The sequence below is a fragment of the Salvelinus alpinus genome, chromosome 2 (assembly GCF_045679555.1).
Source record: "Salvelinus alpinus chromosome 2, SLU_Salpinus.1, whole genome shotgun sequence".
Lineage (NCBI taxonomy): Eukaryota > Metazoa > Chordata > Actinopteri > Salmoniformes > Salmonidae > Salvelinus > Salvelinus alpinus.
In genome coordinates this window covers 40,667,626-40,691,224 of record NC_092087.1, presented here as the reverse complement: position 1 = coordinate 40,691,224, position 23,599 = coordinate 40,667,626, and the positions used below count along the sequence as shown (strand labels likewise).

The following is a 23,599-nucleotide window of genomic DNA, read 5'->3' as shown; positions in this document are numbered from 1 at the left end:
CTTATGTAGTTTTCTAGCAATAGCCCTCTGTTACTAAAGAATATCTGTATCAAAACTGTGATTCCAAAAAGATGTGTCTGAATACATGGTCAACTCTGTCAGATTTGTCTAATATCCTAAAATAATCATTAATGAGCAGGGTCAACTTCCGTGCCTTCAGAAAGTATTCACACCCCTTTACTTTTTCCATATTTTGATGTGTTACAGCCTGAATTTAAAATGTATTACATTTTGATTTTGTGTCACTGATCTACACACAATACCCCATAATGTCAAAGTGGAAGTATTTTATTTTAGACATTTATTTTTAAAAATGGCAAGCTGAACTGTATTGAGTCAATAAGTATTCAACTCCTTTGTTATAGCAAACCCAAATAAGTTCAGGAGTAAAAATGTGCTTAACATATTGCAAAATAAGTTGCATGGACTCATTCCGTGTTCAATAATAGTGGTTAACAAAATTTTTGAAAGCTACCTCATCTCTGTACCCCACACACATACAATTATCTGTAAGGTAGTAGTCAATTTCAAGCACAGATTCAACCACGAAGACCAGGGAGGTTTTTCAATGCCTCGCAAAGAAGGGCACCGATTGGTAGATGTCTAAAAAATGTAAAAGCAGACGCTAAATATCCCTTTGAGCATGGCGACGTTATTAATTAGGCTTTGGACAGTGTATCAATACACCCAGTCACTACAAAGATATAGGCATCCTTCCTGCCGGAGAGGAAGGAAACTGCTCAGGGATTTCACCATGAGGCCAATGGTGATTATAAAATAGTTAGAGTTTAATGGTTGTGATATGAGAAAACCGAGGATCGATCAACAACATTGTAGTTACTATACAATACTAACCTAAATGACAGAGTGAAAAGAAGGAAGCCTGTAAAAATGTACAAATACAAATATTCCAAAACATTGATCCTGTTTGCAACAAGGCACTAAAGTAATACTGCAAAAAATGTTGCAAATACATTTTCTTTTTGCCCTGAATTAAAAGTGTTATGTTGAGGCAAATCCAACACAACACATCCCTGAGTACCACTCTTCATATTTTCAAGCATGGTGGTGGCTGCATCATGTTATGGGTATACTTGTCATCGGCAAGGACTAGGGAGTTTTTTGGTATAAAAATAAACAGAAAACAGCTATCAGCACAGGCAAAATCCTACAGGAAAATCTGGTTCAGTCTTCTTTCCAACAGACACTGGGAGATGAAGTCACCTTTCAGCAGGACAATAACCTAAAACACAAGGCCAAATCTACACTGGAGTTGCTTACCAAGACTACATTGAATGTTATTGAGTGGCCTAGTTACAGTTTTAACTTAAATCGTCTTGAAAAATCTATTTCAAGAATTGAAAATGGCTGTCTAGCAATGATCAACAATTAACTTGACAGAGCTTGAATATTTTTTTAAAGAATAATGGGCAAAATATTGTACAATCCAGGTGTGCAAAGCTCTTAGCCAAAAAGACTCACAGATGTAATCACCGCCAAAGGCTGCTTCTGCAAAGTATTGACTCAGGTGTGTGAATACTTATGTAAGTGAGATATTTCATTTCGATGTCAATAAATGAGCAGAAAAATTATAAAACATGTTCTCACTTTGTCATTGTGGGGTATTGTGTGTAGATGGGTGAGAATGTATTTTATTTTATTAGAATTTGGGCTGTAACAACAAAATGTGGAATAAGTGAAAGGGTTACAAATACTTTCTGAAGGCACTGTATAGCATTTTACCTTTATTTAACTAGGCAAGGCAGTTAAGAACAAATTCTTATTTTCAATGACGGCATAGGAACAGTGGGTTAACTGCCTTGTTCAGGGGGAGAACGACAGATTTTTACCTTGTCAGCTCGGGGACTTGAACTTGCAACCGTTCAGTTACTAGCCCAACACTCTAACCACTAGGATACCCTGCCGCCCCTTAACGAACCCTTATTCATGTCCTCATTACATGTAATGCAACAAGACCACTCATGGTCTGGAAAGTTCTCTACTGTTTATAGATTTAAACTAACAACATTGGAATCACCATGGTCACAAGATCACAACCATAAACTGTAAACTCCATCTGCCTGACAGAATACGCGTTTTGGTTCAAATATGTTACATTTAATTAGGTTTTAGAGTCATAAAGCAACTGAGAAAAAAAGTTGCTGCTGTGTATACCACTTGAATGAAGAAGAAAAAAACATTTTTGTCAACTCTGTCAGAGTGCTGAAATATCTGATCGAATGGTTATGTTTTTATTGGGGATTTTCAACTGATGGCTAACCCTCTTAAGATCTTTTTTTTCTGCAATATTGTGAAGAAAACATAAACCATTTTTTACTGTTCTGTAACATATGCTTAAACAGTTGAAGTATTTTCTGTGCTAGACCTAATGGATAACGTTTGCTTTATAAACGTTGTTTAATGTTCCACATCTAGAAAAACATGCCAAAATGGTAACCAAATGAACCCTGTAGCATTAGTGCTATAAAACAAAACAAAAAAAAGTTTAGAGATTTGTATTACATATTTTAATCATCTAATGTTAGAATGAAACAATCAAGGCCTTTAAACATGTGTGGACAGTAAATGAAATGCCTTCTACGGTGTCTGACGGAGTTGACATAAATCCAGTTAGTTGCATATTATGTTCCTTTACATGGTGTGATAGCTCATACTTTGGTCTATCAAAATACAGTACCCCCAAAAAATAAGTGTTAAACAAATCAAAATATATTTCAGATTTTACATTCTTCAAAGTAGCAACCCTTTGCCTTGATGACAGCGTTGCACTCTCTTGAGAAATGCTTTTCAACAGTCTTGAAGGAGTTCACATATGCTGAGCACTTGGAGCATTAGTGCTATAAAACAAAACAAAAATAAGTTTAGAGATTTGTATTACATATTTGAATAATCGAATGTTAGAATTAAACAATCAAGGCCTTTAAACATTTGTGGACAGTAAATGAAGTTCATATATGCTGAGCACTTGTTGACTGCTTTTCCTTCACTCTGCGGTCCAACTCATCCCAAACCATCTCAATTGGGTTGAGGTCGAGTGATTGTGGAGGCCAGGTCATCTGATGCAGCCCTCTCCTTCTTGGTCAAATAGCCCTTACACAGCCTGGAGGTGTGTTGGGTCATTGTCCTGTTGAAAAACAAATTATAGTACCACTAAGCGCAAACCAGATGGGATGGCATATCGCTGCAGAATGCTGTCGTAGCCATGCTGGTTAGGTGTGCCTTGAATTCTAAATAAATTACTGACAGTGTCACCAGCAAAGCACCCCCACACCATCACACGTCCTCCCCCAAGCTTCATGGTGGGTGCCCGCCGTTCACCTACTCTGCGTCTCACAAAGACACAGCAGTTGGAACCAAAAATCTCAAATTTAGACCAAATTCCAGATTTCCACCGGTCTAATGTCCATTGCTCGTGTTTCTTTGCCAAAGCAAGTCTCTTCTTCTTATGGGTGTCCTTTAGTAGTGGTTTCTTTGCAGCAATTTGACCATGAAGGCCTGATTCACGCAGTCTCCTCTGAACAGTTGATGTTGAGAGGTGTCTGTTACTTGACCTCTGTGAAGCATTCATTTAGGCTGCAATTTAAGAGGCTGGTAACAGCAGAGGTAACTCTGGGTCTTCCTTTCCTGTGGCGGTCCTCATGAGAGCCAGTTTCATCATAGCGCTTCATGGTTTTCACGACTGCACTTGAAGAAACGTGTCTTAAAGTAATGACGGACTGTCATTTCTCTTTGCTTATTTGAGCTGTTCTTGCCATAATATGGACTTGGTCTTTTACCAAATAGGGCTATCTTCTGTATACCTATTTGGCTCAAATGCATTAAGGAAAGAAATTCTACAAATGAACTTTTAACAAGGCACACCTGTTAATTGAAATGCATTCCAGGTGACTACCTCATGAAGCTGGTTGAGAGAAATCCAAGAGTGTGCAAAGCTGTCATTTTTTATTTAACTAGGCAGGTCAGTTTAGAACAAATTCCTATTTGCAATGATGGCCAACCCCGGCCAAACCCTGACCTAACCTGGACGACGCTGGGCCAATTTTGCGCATAGCTATGGGACTCCCGATCACGGCCGATTGTGATACCGGGATCGAACCAGGGTCTGTAGTGACACCTCTAGCACTGCGATGCAGTGCCTTAGACCGCTGTGCCGCTCGGGAGCCTCAGTCATCAAGGCGAAGGGTGGCTACTTGGAAGAATCTCAAATATAACATATATTTAGATTTGTTTACACTTTATTTCATCGTTTTGATGTCTTCACTATTATTCAACAATGTAGATGATAGTAAAAAATAAAATAAAAACCTGGAATGAGTAGGTGTGTCCAAACGTTTGACTGGTACTGTATATATTTCAAATTTTGTTAATATTAAGACAAATATTTGTGGGAAAAAAGTTGAGATTGTCCTGTCTTTCAAGAATCCCTGAGCTTAAAACAGCAACATGTTCTCTTAGCCTCATGGCAAAATGTGTAAAATAGCAAGATATTAGCAATAAAACTGAATTTTTCTCTCCGCCCCAGTCCATTGCTTGGACCTTGCGGGGGGCCCCGAATTTGCGCTACGCCACTGGAGACCAGTTGTTAATAAAAAAATAAATGCACAACTCTACTGCAATAAAATGTTAATTTCATTCTTGATTGTTTTGATTCCGGTGACATTTCTCAGGTTGCTGCATAAAATATTTTGTAAAGCTGCTAGAAAATAACATAATGTTGCTGCAGTTAGATATGCCTGAAGAATAAAATCTATATTTGTATGCAGATGGTTGTGCTATATTGTAGGCTATTAGCATTACTGGAAAGCAAGTTGCACCACTTTTCAATAAGTGTTATGTTAATTACATGTTAATTTCCTAATGTAATTACAGTGTTTTAGGTACACATTGTTACATAGTTATGTCTTCTTGCAACATGCACTTTGAAAGATTTGCACACGGATATAAAACAATAATTTTAGGGTGAGGTTCAGCCAAATATATACATATAAATTGTCAATGTGTAATTACACAAACAGGTAGTTGTAGAACTAAGTAACAATATGTATCTACTACCTACATTGTTATTACACTGCAACAATCAAATTATTCCTTCTTGAGAAACACTGTGGTAAGTTTTAGTGAGTGAAGAAAAAAACAAATAAATACATTAAGAAAGAAAGACAAGAAGCAAAACTCCTCCAGTAATTTATTATGCATATAACAGACAAAAGAGGACAGACCGCTGCAGTGTGAAATAACATAAAACCGTAAAAAGTAAAACCATTGCAACACAATGACATTCCCTGAACACAACCACAGCAAATTTCATTAACAACTTTCGGTGCCAATGGAATGCATGAATATCTATGATGTGTGACAGTGTTTGCTAGCCATTTCCAACGCTAATAAGGAAAGCTGAGCCATGTAAACTTCTGACCAGTGATAAGCATACTAGTGATATGACTAAGGTGAATCAAGTCACTCACTTTAATACTCCTCTCCCTCCTCCTCTCCCTCTCCCTCAATGGAGTCGACACCCACCTCCTCATAATCTTTCTCCAGGGCAGCCATGTCTTCCCTGGCCTCAGAGAACTCTCCCTCCTCCATACCCTCACCTACGTACCAGTGCACGAAAGCACGCTTGGCATACATCAGGTCAAACTTGTGGTCAAGGCGGGCCCAAGCCTCAGCCACTGCAGTGGTGTTGCTAAGCATGCACACTGCCCTCTGAACCTTGGCCAGATCTCCACCAGGTACCACAGTTGGGGGCTGGTAATTGATACCAACCTTGAAACCAGTTGGGCACCAGTCTACAAACTGGATGGAGCGTTTTGTTTTGATGGTGGCAATGGCAGCGTTAACATCTTTGGGCACAACGTCACCACGGTACAGCAGACAGCAGGCCATGTACTTGCCGTGACGTGGGTCACATTTCACCATCTGATTACATGGCTCAAAGCAAGCGTTGGTGATCTCAGACACAGAGAGCTGCTCATGGTAAGCCCTCTCTGCTGAGATCACTGGGGCATAGGTGGCCAGGGGGAAGTGGATACGGGGATAGGGCACCAAGTTGGTCTGGAACTCTGTCAGATCAACATTGAGGGCACCATCGAATCGGAGGGAAGCAGTGATGGAGGACACAATCTGGCTGATCAACCTGTTCAGGTTGGTGTAGGAGGGACGCTCGATATCGAGGTTCCTACGGCAGATGTCATAGATAGCCTCATTGTCTACCATGAAAGCACAGTCTGAATGTTCCAGGGTGGTGTGGGTGGTCAGGATGGCGTTGTAGGGCTCAACAACAGCTGTGGACACCTGGGGAGCTGGGTAGATAGAGAACTCAAGCTTGGACTTCTTGCCATAGTCAACAGACAGGCGTTCCATCAACAGGGAGGTGAAACCAGAACCGGTGCCACCTCCAAAGCTGTGGAAGACCAGGAAGCCCTGGAGGCCAGTGCACTGGTCAGCCTGGAGAGGAGGAGAGGTGTTTCAGATCATTATGGAGGGATAAAGATACAGAATTTACAGAGATGTGGGTAGAGTGTTTGTTAGTACGACATCATATGTAAGTTCTCACCAGTTTGCGAGTCCTGTCCAAAACCAAGTCTATGATCTCTTTGCCGATGGTGTAATGCCCACGGGCGTAGTTGTTGGCTGCATCCTCCTTCCCAGTGATCAGCTGCTCAGGATGGAAGAGCTGGCGGTAAGTTCCAGTTCGCACCTCATCTGGAAAAAGAAAGACCTGTAAGCTGAGGGCTCAAGACTAAGGAGATACCATAGTGTCATCATCATTGTTTCAAGACAAAGAGATCGTACCAATGACAGTGGGCTCCAGATCCACAAACACAGCCCTGGGGACGTGCTTGCCAGCTCCAGTCTCACTGAAGAAGGTGTTGAAGGAGTCGTCTCCTCCTCCGATGGTCTTGTCACTGGGCATCTGACCATCTGGCTGGATCCCATGCTCCAGACAATAGAGCTCCCAGCAGGCATTGCCAATCTGGACACCAGCCTGGCCCACATGGATGGAGATACACTCACGCTTGAGAAAGAGAAGAGAGCGCAATTTCATTGGATCACACTGTACACAATCAAGGTAAATGTCAACGATGTCACCAAGCATTGGCATGTGCATTTATGAGAGGAGAGCCAATGGAAAGAGGGCACACATTAAAAATGGCATCCGGTCTCCATTATATCTAATCCAATGCAAATCAGATTCTTGCACTCTTTTCATCTGAAGGGCAAACTGTATTGTGCTACATTTTTCCCCATGATTGAATGCACATCACTAAGGACTTAACATGGTCCACACACACCCGCAGTCTTGAAAAGGGCATGGTAGAGCTTCTTCCCCCTCAGGAGGCTAAAAAGATTTGGCAAGTTCTACAGCTGCACCATCGAGAGCAACTTGACTGGCTGCATCCCCACTTGGTATGGCAAATGCACCGTCCTCGACCGCAAAGCGCTACAGGGGGTGGTGAGGACAGCCCAGTACATCATTGGGACCGAGCTCCCTGCCATCCGGGATCTCTATATCATGGGGTGTCAGATGAAGGTCCGAAAAATTGACAAAACTCCAGCCACCCAAGCCATAGACTGTTCACTCTGCTACTGTCCGGCAAACACTGCCAGAGCATTGGGGCGGCAGGTAGCCTAATGGTTAGAGCATTGGGCCAGTAACTCAAAGATTGCTAGATCGAATCCCCTAGCTGACAAGATAAAAACCTGTTGTTCTGGCCCTGAATAAGGCTGTTAACCCACTGTTCCTAGGCCATCATTGTAAATAAGAATTTGATCTTAACTGGCTTGCCTAGTTAAATAAAGGTTAAAACTTCACAAATAAAAAATTGGCTCTGAGACAGCTTCTACTCCCAAGCCATAAGATTGCTAAATAGTCAATTTATGGTTGCCCAAAAAAAACTTTAATGCTATAGAATCAGCTTGATCCCCTCTGTCGAAGACGCTTGGACCTTCTTTTTTGATATTTTCAGTGGTATTGTTAACAAACACGCCCCCATAAAGAAAATGAGAATTAAAAACAGGTTCAGCCCCTGGTTCGACTGTGATCTTGCAGAGTTACTCCACCTTAAGAATTGCAATTTGCGAAAGGCTCAGCACATGCATACTCAGGCTGACTGGCTATCGTTCAGGCAAATGAGAAATAAGTGCACTCAGGCTATCTGTAAGGCCAAAGTTAGTTACTTTAAGGAGCAGTTCTCTCTCTATGGGTCTAACCCCAAGAAATTCTGGAAAACAGTTAAAGACCTGGAGAATAAACCCTTCTCCTCACAGCTGCCCATGTCCCTTAATGTTGATGATGTGGTTGTTACTGACACATGGCTGAGCTCTTTAATCACCAGTTCAATAAGTCAGGATTCCTGTTGACTCAGCCATGCCTCCTTGCCCGTCCAACATTTCCTCATCTCCCACCCCTTCTAATGCGACTATCCTCGATGCTTCTCCCTCTTTTTCCCCTGCCCCGCTACAGAGTTTCTCCCTGCAGGCAGTCACTGAGTCCGAGGTGCTAAAGGAGCTCCTTAAACTTGACCCCCAAAAAACATCTGGGTCAGATGGTTTAGACCCTTTCTTCTTTAAGGTTGCTGCCCCTATCATCGCCAAGCATACCGCTCCTTTCTGGGGAGGTTCCCATTGTTTGGAAGGCAGCCACGGTTTGTCCTTTATTTAAAGGGCAGATCAAGCTGATCCTAAGTGTTATAGGCCTATTTCTATTTTGCCCTGTTTATCAAAAGTGTTGGAAAAACGTGTCAATAATCAACTGACTGGCTTTCTTGATGTCTATAGTATTCTCTCAGGTATGCAATCTGGTTTCCACTCAGGTTATGGATGTGTCACTGCAACCTTAAAGGTCCTCAATGATGTCACCATTGCCCTTGATTCTAAGCAATATTGTGCTGCTATTTTTATTGACTTGGCCAAAGCTTTTGATACGGTAGACCATTCCATTCTTGTGGCCCGGCTAAGGAGTATTGGTGTCTCTGAGGGGTCTTTGGCCTGGTTTGCTAACTACTTCTCTCAAAGAGTGCAGTGTATAAAGTCAGAAAATCTGCTGTCTCAGCCACTGCCTGTCACCAAGGGAGTACACCAAGGCTCGATCCTAAGCCCCATGCTCTTCTTAATTTACATCAACAACATAGCTCAGGCAGTAGGAAGCTCTCTCATCCATTTATATGCAGATGATACAGTCTTATACTCAGCTGGCCCCTCCCAGGATTTTGTTAAAAGCTCTACAACTAGGCTCTCTTAATGTCCAAAAAGCTTTCTCTACCCGTAATCTTGTTCTGAACACCTCCAAAACAAAGGTCATGTGGTTTGTTAAGAAGAATGCCCCTCTTCCCAGAGGTGTTATTACTACCTCTGAGGGTTTAGAGCTTGAGGTAGTCACCTCATACAAGTACTTGGGAGTATGGCTAGACGGTACACTGTCCTTTTCTCAGCACATATCAAAGCTGCAGGCTAAAGTTAAAACTAGACATGGTTTCCTCTATCGTAATCGCTTCTCTTTCACCCCCGCTGCCAAACTAACCCTGATTCAGATGACCATCCTACCCATGCTAGATTACGGAGACATAATTTATAGATCGGCAGGTAAGAGTGCTCTCGAGCGGCTAGATGTTCTTTACCATTCGGCCATCAGATTTGCCACCAATGCTCCTTATAGGACACATCACTGCACTCTATTCTCCTCTGTAAACTGGTCATCTCTGTATACTTATTTATTAAACCCTCTTAGGCCTCACTCCCCCCTATCTGAGATATCTACTGCAGCCCTCATCCTCCACATACAACACCCGTTCCGCCAGTCACATTCTGTTAAAGGTCCCCAAAGCACACACATCCCTGGGTCGCTCCTCTTTTCAGTTCGCTGCAGCTAGCGACTGGAACGAGCCGCAACAAACACTCAAACTGGATAGTTTTATCTCAATCTCTTCATTCAAAGACTCAATCATGGACACTCTTACTGACAGTTGGGGCTGCTTTGTGTGATGTATTGTTGTCTCTACCTTCTTGCCCTTTGTGCTGTTTTCTGTGCCCAATAATGTTTGTACCATGTTTTGTGCTGCTACCACGTTGTGTTGCTACCATGTTTTTGTTATGTTGTGTTGCTACCATGCTGTGTTGTCATGTGCTGCTGCCTTGCTATGTTGTTGTCTTAGGTCTCTCTTTATGTAGTGTTGTGTTGTCTCTCTTGTTGTGATGTGTGTTTTGTCCTATATTTATATTGTATTTATTTGTATTTTTTATCCCAGGCCCCCGTCCCCGCAGGAAACCTTTTGTCTTTTGGTAGGCCGTCATTGTAAAAAATGATTTATTCTTAACTGACTTGCCTAGTTAAATAAGGTTACATTTAAAAAATCCCAAAAAATGTACACACAGTATCTACCTCAAATATCTCGTACCTCTGCACATTGATCTGGTACTGGTACTCCCTGTATATAGTAGCTCCATTCTTTCGCATTTTATTTTATTACTCTTCTGTTACTATTATTATTTTTAAACTCTGCATCATTGGGAAAGGATCGTAAGCAATTCTTTCATGGTAATGGCTACACCAGTTGTATTCAGCGCATGTGAAAAATAACATTTGATTTGATTTGCAGGGGGCTGGGATGAAATACAGTTAGGCTGCATTTTTTCCCACACTGCAGCACTGCAGCTATTCCACACAATCATCCCCTCTGTTCTGAGTGCACAAATGGATTTGGAAAAGTGGGAATTATGCCATGAAAAGGGACCGCCCTGAACTGCAGTCTGCAGGAGGTGAGAGAGGTAGAGAGAGAGAGAGAGAGAGAGAGAGAGAGAGAGAGAGAGAGAGAGAGAGAGAGAGAGAGAGAGAGAGAGAGAGCGTGAGAGCAAGAGGACCAAAAGCTGCAGCATGACCAGGACAAATCACGCAACCATCCCCCCCACCTTCCTTCTTCTCTCCTCCCCTTCCCCCTCCCTTCTTCGCCCCAGCTTCACCCTGCTGTTACCAAGGGATTTGCTTGCATATTTCCGTTGCTAAGCAACTTGGCCCTAGCAGGGAACCGTTTGAGGTTTTGCACAGGAGGGGGTGGTTTGTGCACTTTCCATTAAAAAATAACGATTTAGATTTGTCTATTCTCCCGGGTGGCGCAGTGGTCTAGGGCACTGCATCGCAGTGCTAGCTGCGCCACCAGAGTCTCTGGGTTCGCGCCCAGGCTGGGCTGGGTTCGCGCCCAGGCTCTGTCGCAGCCGGCCGCAACCGGGAGATCCGTGGGGCGACGCACAATTGGCATAGCGTCGTCCGGGTTAGGGAGGGTTTGGCCGGTAGGGAGGGTTTGGCCGGTAGGGATATCCTTGTCTCAGTATGTAAAAAATAAAAAAATGTTATAAAATGTATGCACTCTACTGTAAGTCGCTCTGGATAAGAGCGTCTGCTCTTGGCCGGTAGGGATATCCTTGTCTCAGTATGTAAAAATGTAATAGAAATGTATGCACTCTACTGTAAGTCGCTCTGGATAAGAGCGTCTGCTAAATGACTAAAATGTAAATGTAAATGTCTATGAGGTACACTTGCCCAGTGATGCTCAAAAGCTATGGCGCTTTATTTTCAACAACCCTCAGGGCACCAACCCTCATTAGGGCAAATCATTGACATCTCATGTTGCAAAATGGAAGACTATACAGATTCTGCAGTGCATAGACTTAACAGTAATGCCATTATAGGAATAGTAGCCTTTATGTGCAGCGATAACACTTGAACCGGTGACTGTTATATCAAATGTGCTTGTCTCTGGTTGTAAAGCAGCTGCCAGGAAGGCTAAACTAAACATGAACATGGAAAGACAAGGGTGCAGCTGGCTAGAATGGTTTAAACACAGATCCATCTGCATAAGACCACTTCAGACAAAGATCTTATCCTTCCCCCTGTCAGGTCTCATCCTGGAGACCATATGCACCGGCAGAGATTAAGGATGTCGCAGCTCCCCACCAGCTTTCAGTGTTAATCAATGAACGCGGTTCACCTGAGTCTGTTTTTTTCCTATTAATATTATAGTGTATACTTTCCTCCAAAAAGAAAGAGTTAGATCATAGTCATTTGAACTTCAATATGTATGAAACTGTTCCACAATATCTGTAATGGGTTGGTAATGTTGGTTTGTTCCTGTGTTAGAAACTTTGGGTACATTTTGTCAATGTTATCCACTTTACTTAATTCTTATCTCTTGAAGGATCCACAATTTTATTTATGTTTCCTTTATTTAACTAGGCAAGTCAGTTAAGAACAACTTCTTATTTTCAATGATGGCCTAGGAACAGGGGGTTAACTGCCTTGTTTAGGAGCAGAACAACAGATTTTTATCTTGTCAACTCATGGATTTGATCTTGCAACCTTTCAGTTTCTAGTCCAACGCTCTAACCACTAGGCTACCTGCCTCCCCAATAATGACATAGCGGGATGTAGGGGTGCTGATGGTGCTGCAGCACCCCTTGAAAAATCGGAATTTAAAAAATATATATATTGAAAAAATAAAAATACATTAAAAAAAATTTTTTTCACAAAAGTAGTTCACTGGGCCTTTACTGGTATTAGCTGCGATATAGACATCTTTAGCACAGGCCCAATTTTTTTCTTCAGGATCTCGGCTTTGGCAAAAAAGGTAGTTGTATAATTAAGAACAGTATCTTGCACGACTCAATAGCTGGAATTGTACGAGCTGTGGCCCTGTCCGTTTCTCTGTGATTGTCATTCTAATGGATCCTGAAAGAACAAAACCCTGTCCTCAAACATTTACAAGTTATGGGCAAAGACACAAAACATCCACATCAAATTAAATATTTTTCTTGATCAAATAACATGGAAAACAACCACTTTTTGTGCAGTATTAATTTAACATCCTTACAAACCACTTAATGTAAATGTACATTACTGTATTATAGCCTCGTCATCTACAGTGCACTCAAAAAGTATTCAGTCCCCTTGCCTTTTTCCACATTTTGTTACATTTCAGCCTTATTCTAAAATCAATCTACACACAATACTCCATAATGACAAAGTGAAACCAGGTTTAGAGACATTTTTGCAAATGTATTACAAATAAAAAACAGAAATACCTTATTTACATAAGTATATAAGATCCTATGCTATGACACTCGAAATTGAGCTCAGGTGCATCCTGTTTCCATTGATCATCAACTTTATTGGAGTCCACCTGTGATTGATTGGACATGATTTGGAAAGGGACATACCTGCCTATATAAGGTCCCACAGTTGACAGTGCATGTCAGAGAAAAAAACAGGACATGAGGTCAAAGTAATTGTCCGTAGAGCTCAGAGACAGGATTATTTTTTTTAATTTTTTAATTTTTTTATTTAACCTTTATTTAACCAGGTAGGCAAATTGAGAACACGTTCTCATTTACAATTGCGACCTGGCCAAGATAAAGCAAAGCAGTTCGACACATACAACAACACATAGTTACACATGGAGTAAAACAAACATATAGTCAATAATACAGTGAAAAAAAAAAAATAAGTCTATATACAATGTGAGCAAGTGAGGTGAGATAAGGGAGGTGAAGGCAAACAAATATATGTATAAATAAATAAAAATATAAAAGGCCATGGAGGCGAAGTGAGTACAACACAGCAAGTAAAATAAAAACTAAAAAAAAAAACAATGGAATGGTTGGTTTGCAGTGGAAGAAAGTGCAAAGTAGAGACAGAAATAATGGGGTGCAAAGGAGCAAAATAAATTAATAAATAAATACAGTAGGTAAAGAGGTAGTTGTTTGGGCTAAATTGTAGATGGGTTATGTACAGGTGCAGTAATCTATGAGCTGCTCTGACAGCTGGTGCTTAAAGCTAGTGAGGGAGATACAGTGGGGAGAACAAGTATTTGATACACTGCCAATTTTGCAGGTTTTCCTACTTACAAAGCATGTAGAGGTCTGTAATTATTATCATAGGTACACTTCAACTATGAGAGACGGAATCTAAAACAAAAATCCAGAAAATCACATTGTATGATTTTTAAGTAATTAATTTGCATTTTATTGCATGACATAAGTATTTGATACATCAGAAAAGCAGAACTTAATATTTGGTACAGAAACCTTTGTTTGCAATTACAGAGATCATACGTTTCCTGTAGTTCTTGACCAGGTTTGCACACACTGCAGCAGGGATTTTGGCCCACTCCTCCATACAGATCTTCTCCAGATCCTTCAGGTTTCGGGGCTGTCGCTGGGCAATACGGACTTTCAGCTCCCTCCAAAGATTTTCTATTGGGTTCAGGTCTGGAGACTGGCTAGGCCACTCCAGGACCTTGAGATGCTTCTTACGGAGCCACTCCTTAGTTGCCATGGCTGTGTGCTTCGTGTCGTTGTCATGCTGGAAGACCCAGCCACGACCCATCTTCAATGCTCTTACTGAGGGAAGGAGGTTGTTGGCCAAGATCTCGCGATACATGGCCCCATCCATCCTCCCCTCAATACGGTGCAGTCGTCCTGTCCCCTTTGCAGAAAAGCATCCCCAAAGAATGATGTTTCCACCTCCATGCTTCACGGTTGGGATGGTGTTCTTGGGGTTGTACTCATACTTCTTCTTCCTCCAAACACGGCGAGTGGAGTTAGACCAAAAAGCTCTATTTTTGTCTCATCAGACCACATGACCTTCTCCCATTCCTCCTCTGGATCATCCAGATGGTCATTGGCAAACTTCAGACAGGCCTGGACATGCACTGGCTTAAGCAGGGGGACCTTGCGTGCGCTGCAGGATTTTAATCCATGACGGCGTAGTGTGTTACTAATGGTTTTCTTTGAGACTGTGGTCCCAGCTCTCTTCAGGTCATTGACCAGGTCCTGCCGTGTAGTTCTGGGCTGATCCCTCACCTTCCTCATGATCATTGATGCCCCACGAGGTGAAATCTTGCATGGAGCCCCAGACCGAGGGTGATTGACCGTCATCTTGAACTTCTTCCATTTTCTAATAATTGCGCCAACAGTTGTTTCCTTCTCACCAAGCTGCTTGCCTATTGTCCTGTAGCCCATCCCAGCCTTGTGCAGGTCTACAATTTTATCCCTGATGTCCTTACACAGCTCTCTGGTCTTGGCCATTGTGGAGAGGTTGGAATCTGTTTGATTGAGTGTGTGGACAGGTGTCTTTTATACAGGTAACGAGTTCAAACAGGTGCAGTTAATACAGGTAATGAGTGGAGAACAGGAGGGCTTCTTAAAGAAAAACTAACAGGTCTGTGAGAGCCGGAATTCTTACTGGTTGGTAGGTGATCAAATACTTATGTCATGCAATAAAATGCAAATTAATTATTTAAAAATCATACAATATGATTTTCTGGATTTTTGTTTTAGATTCCGTCTCTCACAGTTGAAGTGTACCTATGATAAAAATTACAGACCTCTACATGCTTTGTAAGTAGGAAAACCTGCAAAATCGGCAGTGTATCAAATACTTGTTCTCCCCACTGTAGGTGTTTCCAGTTTCAGAGATTTTTGTAGTTCGTTCCAGTCATTGGCAGCAGAGAACTGGAAGGAGAGGCGTCCAAAGGAAGAATTGGTTTTGGGGGTGACTAGAGAGATATACCTGCTGGAGCGCGTGCTACAGGTAGGTGCTGCTATGGTGACCAGCGAGCTGAGATAAGGGGGGACTTTACCTAGCAGGGTCTTGTAGATGACCTGGAACCAGTGGGTTTGGCGACGAGTATGAAGCGAGGGCCAGCCAACGAGAGTGTACAGGTCGCAGTGGTGGGTAGTATATGGGGCTTTGGTGACAAAACGGATGGCACTGTGATAGACTGCATCCAATTTATTGAGTAGGGTTTTGGAGGCTATTTTGTAAATGACATCACCGAAGTCGAGGATTGGTAGGATGGTCAGTTTTACAAGGGTATGTTTGGCAGCATGAGTAAAGGATGCTTTGTTGCGGAATAGGAAGCCAATTCTAGATTTGACTTTGGATTGGAGATGTTTGATGTGAGTCTGGAAGGAGAGTTTACAGTCTAACCAGACACCTAGGTATTTGTAGGTGTTCACATATTCTAAGTCAGAGCCGTCCAAAGTAGTGATGTTGGACAGGCGGGCAGGAGCAGGCAGTGATCGGTTGAAGAGCATGCATTTGGTTTTACTTGTATTTAAGAGCAGTTGGAGGCCACGGAAGGAGAGTTGTATGGCATTGAAGCTCGCCTGGAGGGTTGTTAACACAGTGTCAAAAGAAGGGCCAGAAGTATACAGAATAGTGTCGTCTGCGTAGAGGTGGATCAGAGAATCACCAGCAGCAAGAGCGACATCATTGATGTAAACAGAGAAGAGAGTCGGTCCAAGAATTGAACCCTGTGGCACCCCCATAGAGACTGCCAGAGGCCCGGACAACAGACCCTCCGATTTGACACACTGAACTCGATCAGAGAAGTAGTTGGTGAACCAGGCGAGGCAATCATTAGAGAAACCAAGGCTGTCGAGTCTGCCAATGAGGATGTGGTGATTGACAGAGTCAAAGGCCTTGGCCAGGTCAATGAATACGGCTGCACAGTATTGTTTCCTATCGATGGCGGTTACGATATCGTTTATGACCTTGAGCGTGGCTGAGGTGCACCCATGACCAGCTCTGAAACCAGATTGCATTGCGGAGAAGGTGTGGTGGGATTCGAAATGGTCGGTAATCTGTTTGTTGACTTGGCTTTCGAAGACCTTAGAAAGGCAGGGTAGGATAGATATAGGTCTGTAGCAGTTAGGGTCAAGGGTGTCCCCCCCTTTGAAGAGGGGGATAACCGCAGCTGCTTTCCAATCTTTGGGGATCTCAGACGACACGAAAGAGAGGTTGAAGAGGCTAGTAATAGGGGTGGCAACAATTTCAGCAGATAGTTTTAGAAAGAAAGGGTCCAGATTATCTAGCCCGGCTGATTTGTAAGGGTCCAGATTTTGCAGCTCATTTAGAACATCAGCTGACTGTATTTGGGAGAAAGAGAAATGGGGAAGGCTTGGGCGAGTAGCAGAGGGGAGGGCAGTGCTGTTGTCCGGGGTAGGGGTAGCCAGGTGGAAAGCATGGCCAGCCGTAGAAAAATGCTTATTGAAATTCTCAATTATAGTGGATTTGTCGGTGGTGACAGTGTTTCCTATCTTCAGAGCGGTTGGAAGCTGGGAGGAGGTGTTCTTATTCTCCATGGACTTTACGGTGTCCCAGAACTTTTTTGAATTTGTGTTGCAGGAAGCAAATTTCTGCTTAAAAAAGCTAGCCTTGGCTGTTCTAACTGCCTGTGTATATTGGTTTCTGGCTTCCCTGAAAAGTTGCATATCACGGGGGCTGTTCGATGCTAATGCAGAACGCCATAGGATGTTTTTCTGTTGGTTAAGGGCAGTCAGGTCAGGAGAGAACCAAGGGCTATATCTGTTCCTGGTTCTAAATTTCTTGAATGGGGCATGCTTATTCAAGATGGTGAGGAAGGCATTTTTAAAAAATGACCAGGCATCCTCTACTGACGGGATGAGATCAATATCCTTCCAGGATACCCCGGCCAGGTCGATTAGAAAGGCCTGCTCGCTGAAGTGTTTCAGGGAGCGTTTGACAGTGATGAGTGGAGGTCGTTTGACCGCTGACCCATTACGGATGCAGGCAATGAGGCAGTGATCGCTGAGATCTTGGTTGAAAACAGCAGAGGTGTATTTGGAGGGCAAGTTTGTTAGGATGATATCTATGAGGGTACCCGTGTTTACGGAATTGGGGTGGTACCTGGTAGGTTCATTTATAATTTGTGTGAGATTGAGGGCATCAAGCTTAGATTGTAGGGTGGCTGGGGTGTTGAGCATGTTCAAATTTAGGTTGCCTAGCAGCACGAGCTCTGAAGATAGATGGGGGGCAATCAGTTCACATATAGTGTCCAGAGCACAGCTGGGGGCAGAGGGTGGTCTATAGCAGGCGGCAACGGTGAGAGACTTGTTTTTAGAGAGGTGGATTTTTAAAAGTAGAAGTTCAAATTGTTTGGGAACAGACCTGGATAGTATAACAGAACTCTGCAGGCAGTCTTTGCAGTAGATTGCAACACCGCCCCCTTTGGCCGTTCTATCTTGTCTGAAAATCTTGTAATTGGGGATGAAAATGTCTGAATTTTTGGTGGTCTTTCTAAGCCAGGATTCAGACACGGCTAAAACATCCGGGTTGGCAGAGTGTGCTAAAGCAGTGAACAAAACAAACTTAGGGAGGAGGCTTCTAATGTTAACATGCATGAAGCCAAGGCTATTACGGTTACAGAAGTCATCAAAAGAGAGCGCCTGGGGAATAGGAGTGGAGCCAGGTACTGCAGGGCCTGGATTCACCTCTACATCACCAGAGGAACAGAGGAGGAGTAGGATAAGGGTACGGCTAAAAGCTATGAGAATTGGTCGCCTAGAGCTACTAGAGCAGAGAGTAAAAGGAGGTTTCTGGGGGCGATAAAATAGTTTAAAGGAATAATGTACAGACAAAGGTATGGTAGGATGTGAATACAGTGGAGGTAAACCTAGGTATTGAGTGATGATGAGAGAGATATTGTCTCTAGAAACATCATTGAAACCAGGTGATGTCATCGCATATGTGGGTGGTGGAACTGAGAGGTTGGATATGGTATAGAGAGCAGGGCTAGAATCTCTACAGTGAAATAAGCCAATAAACACTAACCAGAACAGCAATGGACAAGGCATATTTACATTAAGGAGAGGCATGCTAATCGAGTGATCAATAAGGGTCCAGTGAGTAGAGGTTGGTTGGGGTCGTGGCGATCCAGACAGCTGGCCGGGTATATGGCTATCGGTAGCAGCATAGGATGGAGGTCTGTTTGTAGATACCTCGTGCGTTTCCGTCGGTAGGTTAGTGGGGTTCCGTGTAGTGGGGTTCCGTGTGGTAGAGGGGATCAATCCAAATTGGCAAAATAGATATAGTGACCCAAGGAAAAAATAAAATAAATAAATAATAATAATAATAATAGTTGTCCAATATACTTGTTCAAATAGCAGCCGATAAGACAGCTAACGATTAGCGGGCCTCAGATGAGCGTTCAGGTAACGTCGGGACGGAGGTGCCAGTTGGATAAATCCCTCGGGCAGATAACGTCGGCAGTCAGTCGCGGCAGTCAGTCGTGAAGGCCCGGTGGGGTTCCGTATCTGCAGCAGCAACAAAAGAAACGGGTCCGGATGGTGATGGAACTCCTCAGCTGGCTAGCTCCAGAATGATTAGAGTTTGCTCCGGGGTCGACGTAAGCCAATAGTCACACGGTTTGCAGCTAGCTAGCTGCGAAATCAAGGTACAAGTGTCCAGAGCCTGCGGCTGGAATCCGGGGAAACTGAGAGAAAAAGAGTCCCGGAATGCTCCGGTCCGAGTCGCGTTGCACAAAAGTGCCGGTAGATTATCGAGCTAAAGGAATAGCTGATGACCACTAAACGTGGGCAGCTGAAACACCAACGCTAGCCAGCAAACCGGCTAATTTCGGGGCAGCTACAGATTAGCTTCTGGCTAGCTATCGGAGTAGCTTCTGGTTAGCTTTCAGGCTAGCTTCTGAATTAGCCCCTGGCTAGCTTCCACGATGGATTTTCAGATTGAGGTAAATAATACTTTTTGTAATTGGTGAAGCGGGTTGCAGGAAAGCTTTTGCAGGAAAGCTTTTGTAGTTGAGTTCTTGGATAATAAAATAGATAAAAGATATGCGAAGAAAGGTGTAAATATATATATATACAGGACACGAACAATACGGAACAGAAAAAGACGTCTGAACTGCTAAGCCACCTTGGACGAGAGGTGAATGAGTGAATTATGACGAGGCACCAATCTGGAGAAGGGTACCAAAACATTTCTTCAGTATTGAAGGTCCCCAAGAACACAGTAGCCTCCATCCTTCTTTAATGAAAGAAGTTTGGAACCACCAAGACCCTTCCTAGAGCTGGCCGCCCGGCCAAACTGAGCAACCAGGGGAGAAGGGCCTTGGTCAGGGAGGTGACCAAGAACCCGATGGTCACTCTGACAGAGCTCCAGAGTTCCTCTGTGGAGATGGGAGAACCTTCCAGAAGGACAACCATCTCTGCAGCACTCCACCAATCAGGCATTTATGGTAGAGTGGCCAGAAGGAAGCCATTCCTCAGTAAAAGGCACATGACAGCCCGCTTGGAGTTTGCCAAAAGGCACCTAAAGGACTCTCAGACCATGAGAAACAAGATTCGCTGGTCTGATGAAACCAAGATTTAACTCTTTGTCCTGAATGCCAAGCGTCATGTCTGGAGGAAACCTGGCACCATCCCTACAAGCACGGTGGGGACAGCATCATACAGTGGGGATGTTTTTCAGCGGCAGGGACAGTGAGACTAGTCAGGATCGAGAGAAAGATGAACGGCGCAAAGTACAGAGAGATCCTAGATGAAAACCTGCTCCAGAGCGCTCAGGACCTCAGACTGGGGCAAAGCACAAAGCAAAGACAACGGAGGAGTAGCTTTGGGACAAGTCTCTGAATGTCCTTGAGTGGCCCAGCCAGAGCCCAAACTTGAACCCGATCGAACATCTCTGGAGAGACCTGAAAATAGCTGTGCAGCGACGCTCCCCATCCAATCTGACAAAGCTTGAGTGGATCTGCAGAGAAGAATGGGAGAAACTCCCCAAATACTGTGAGCCAAGCTTGTAGCGTCATACCCAAGGAGTCTCGAGGCTGTAATCACTAACAAAGGTGCTTCAACAAACTACTGAGTAAAGGGTCTGAATACTTAAGTAAATGTGATATTTACGTTTTTTTTTTTTTATAAATTTGCAAACATTTCTACAAACCTGTTTTTGCTTTGCCATTATGAGTTATTGTGTGTAGATTGATGAGGGGGGAAAACAATGTAATCAATTATAGAATAAGGCTGTAACGTAACAAAATGTGTAAAAAGTCAAGGGGTCTGCATACTTTCCGAATGCACTGTATGTTTGTACTTGTAGACTTTCCATGTCCATGAAGAAAAACAATGCTAAATACAGTAATTGAGTACATTGAGACATCAAGTGGTTTGTGATGATGTGATGATGTGGCTCAGTTGGTAGAGCATGGCACTTGCAATGCTAGGGTTGTGGGTTCAATTCCCATGGGGGACCAGTATGAAAATGTATGCGTTCACTTACTGTAAGTTGCTCTGGATAAGAGCGTCTGATAAAATGGATAGAGTAGACCCTTTTCAAATAGAAAGAATTTGGATTTGCAAAGTATTTCAACAAACTGGAAAACATATATCAAGCAAGTATTTTTATATTACACAAGTATTATCAGATTAACTGTTTTGTACAGATAATTATCAGACTCAAGTTACCAATGCGGGTAAACACTCAAATACATTTAGTTTAAAACATTTCACAAAAGTAGTGCACTGGGCCTTTACTAGTCCTGTATTAGCTGACCAATATAGCAGCACCCCCCACCCCCAAACAAACTAATTCCCGCGGCTATGCATAATACATTTGATGGAGATGCCAACAGAATGCCTAAACGTCCATATGCGCTAAGGCACCAAAGATAAGAGTCGCTTATCATCCGTAGCCCGCCGCCAATAGTTACGGGCATCAATTCACCTCAAACACATGAGCTTTCATTTTCCAGCAAAGCGACAATGTAATGTTTTTTTTTATTGAGTCGACATGAGGATACACCTTCACTATATAAGATACACCTTCACTATATAACTTCGTAATAAGCCTACAATTGAAAATAGGGTTCCATAGGCAATAGGGTATTTCCTCGACAGTTTGAAGCATAGCCTATCTATCATATTCCGGTAGTCAAATAAATCAGTGACCACTGATTTAAGCCATAAAATGTCATTCCAGCCACAATATGAATGTAGACATATACATATTATGCAACAAAATATTAGGCTATGCAAAGTTACATTGATGGAATGGATGAGTCGCTATAGCACCACCATCAGTGGAATGAGAGCTGCACACACCACATAAAGAAATCAAGACTACTTTCAACATTTATGTGGTAAACTGTACTCACCATTTTACTGACGGAGAGGAATTTTAGAGGAATATGTAAAAATAAAGTTTCTACAATTTTATCTTTGGATGAGAGAGAAGTTACTTTATGCGACAGCTAAGAGTCGATGTAGTAACTGAACTCAAACATCGTGGCGCGCTAATATTTGTAGTATCGCAAGGAGGGCTTATCCAGCATACATGAATAAATTAATAAATTAGGAAGAGGAGAGGATCAAGACCGCAGGCCTAGGCGTGAGGCCTATGGTGGGAGAGATGCATTTCCCCCTACCTTGTGAAAATAGTTGCATTGGTCCTGTTTGTTGTTTTAACAAGAGTTCAAATCAAATTGGATTTAAGCTTCCCTGCATTATGGATTTAAAATGGATTTAAGTTTCCCTGCATTAAAGTCCTGGGCCCTAGGAGTGCCACCTCTGGATGAACATTTTCCACAGGAGGTTGGTGGCGCCTTAATTGGGGAGGACGGGCTCGTGGTAATAGCTGGAGCGGAATAGATGAAATGGTTCCATGTGTATGATGTCATTCCGTTGACTCCGTTCCAGTTATTATTATGAGCCGTCCTCCCCTCAGCAGCCTCCGTTGTTTTAAACCTATCCCTAACCTTAACCACACTTCTAACCCTAATGCCCAACCCTAATCTTAAATTAAGAAATTGTTGTTTTCCTACATTTTTACAATATAGCCAATTTTGACTTTGCAGCTTGCCCATCTTGCCCATCTAGCGGATATCACTCAGTTCTGCCTCCAGGACAAGACTCATCCCAATCCACGCATTTTTTCCCCCACCTTTATTTAACCAGGTAGGCTAGTTGAAAACAAGTTCTCATTTACAACTGCGACCTGGCCAAGGTAAAGCAAAGCAGTGCGACACAAACAACAACACAGATTTACACATGGAATTAACAAGCGTACAGTCAATAACAGAATAGAAAAAAAAGAAAGTCTATATACAGTGTGTGCAAATGGCGTGAGGAGGTAAGGCAATAAATAGGCCATAGTAGCGGAGTAATTACAATTTAGCAAATTAACACTGGAGTGATAGATGAGCAGATGATGATGTACAAGTAGAAATACTGGTGTGCAAAAGAGGAGAAAAGTAAATAAAAACAATATGGGGATGAGGTAGGTACATTGGGTGGGCTATTTACAGATGATCTATCTACAGCTGCAGCGATTTTGCAATTCGTTCCAGTCATTGGCAGCAGAGAACTGGAAGGAAAGGCGGCCAAAGGAGGTGTTGGCTTTGAGGATGACCAGTGAGATCTACCTGCTGGAGTGCATGCTACGGGTTGGTGTTGTTATCGTGACCAGTGAGCTGAGATAAGGCGGAGCTTTACCTAGCATAGACTTATAGATGACCTGGAGCCAGTGGGTCTGGCGACGAATATGTAGCGAGGGCCAGCCGACTAGAGCATACAGGTCGCAGTGGTGGGTGGAATAAGGGGCTTTGGTGACAAAACGGATGGCACTGTGATAGACTGCATCCAGTTTGCTGAGTAGAGTATTGGAAGCTATTTTGTAAATGACATCGCCAAAGTCGAGGATCGGTAGGACAGTCAGTTTTACGAGGGTATGTTTGGCGGCGTGAGTGAAGGAGGCTTTGTTGAGAAATAG

The 23,599-nt window shown here is 43.0% G+C and overlaps 1 protein-coding gene across 2 annotated transcripts; it reads right to left on the bottom strand.

Annotated features, from left to right (window-relative positions):
- Positions 1 to 5,193: 5,193 nt before the first annotated feature.
- On the bottom strand, positions 5,194 to 22,120 carry LOC139561245 (tubulin alpha chain-like). 2 transcript variants are annotated; one of them, XM_071378232.1, is made up of 5 exons: positions 21,987 to 22,106; positions 21,113 to 21,161; positions 6,817 to 7,039; positions 6,578 to 6,726; positions 5,194 to 6,468 (listed from the first exon to the last, which is right to left on the bottom strand). In XM_071378232.1, exons 3-5 carry the CDS (start codon positions 6,935 to 6,937, stop codon positions 5,488 to 5,490), a joined length of 1,251 nt encoding a protein of 416 aa, XP_071234333.1. In that variant the 5' UTR covers positions 6,938 to 7,039; positions 21,113 to 21,161; positions 21,987 to 22,106; the 3' UTR covers positions 5,194 to 5,487. The 2 variants fall into 2 exon arrangements, with proteins under 2 accessions (XP_071234333.1, XP_071234323.1); XM_071378222.1 differs by lacking the exon at positions 21,113 to 21,161 and having other exon boundaries at positions 21,987 to 22,120.
- Between the last annotated feature and the right edge of the window lie 1,479 nt (positions 22,121 to 23,599).

Coding starts and splice junctions, on each gene's coding strand:
- LOC139561245 (XM_071378222.1), bottom strand. Junction 6,727..6,816: donor TCTGGAGCCCACTGTCATTG/GTACGATCTCTT, acceptor TTCTTTTTCCAG/ATGAGGTGCGAACTGGAACT. Junction 6,469..6,577: donor TGGACAGGACTCGCAAACTG/GTGAGAACTTAC, acceptor CCTCCTCTCCAG/GCTGACCAGTGCACTGGCCT.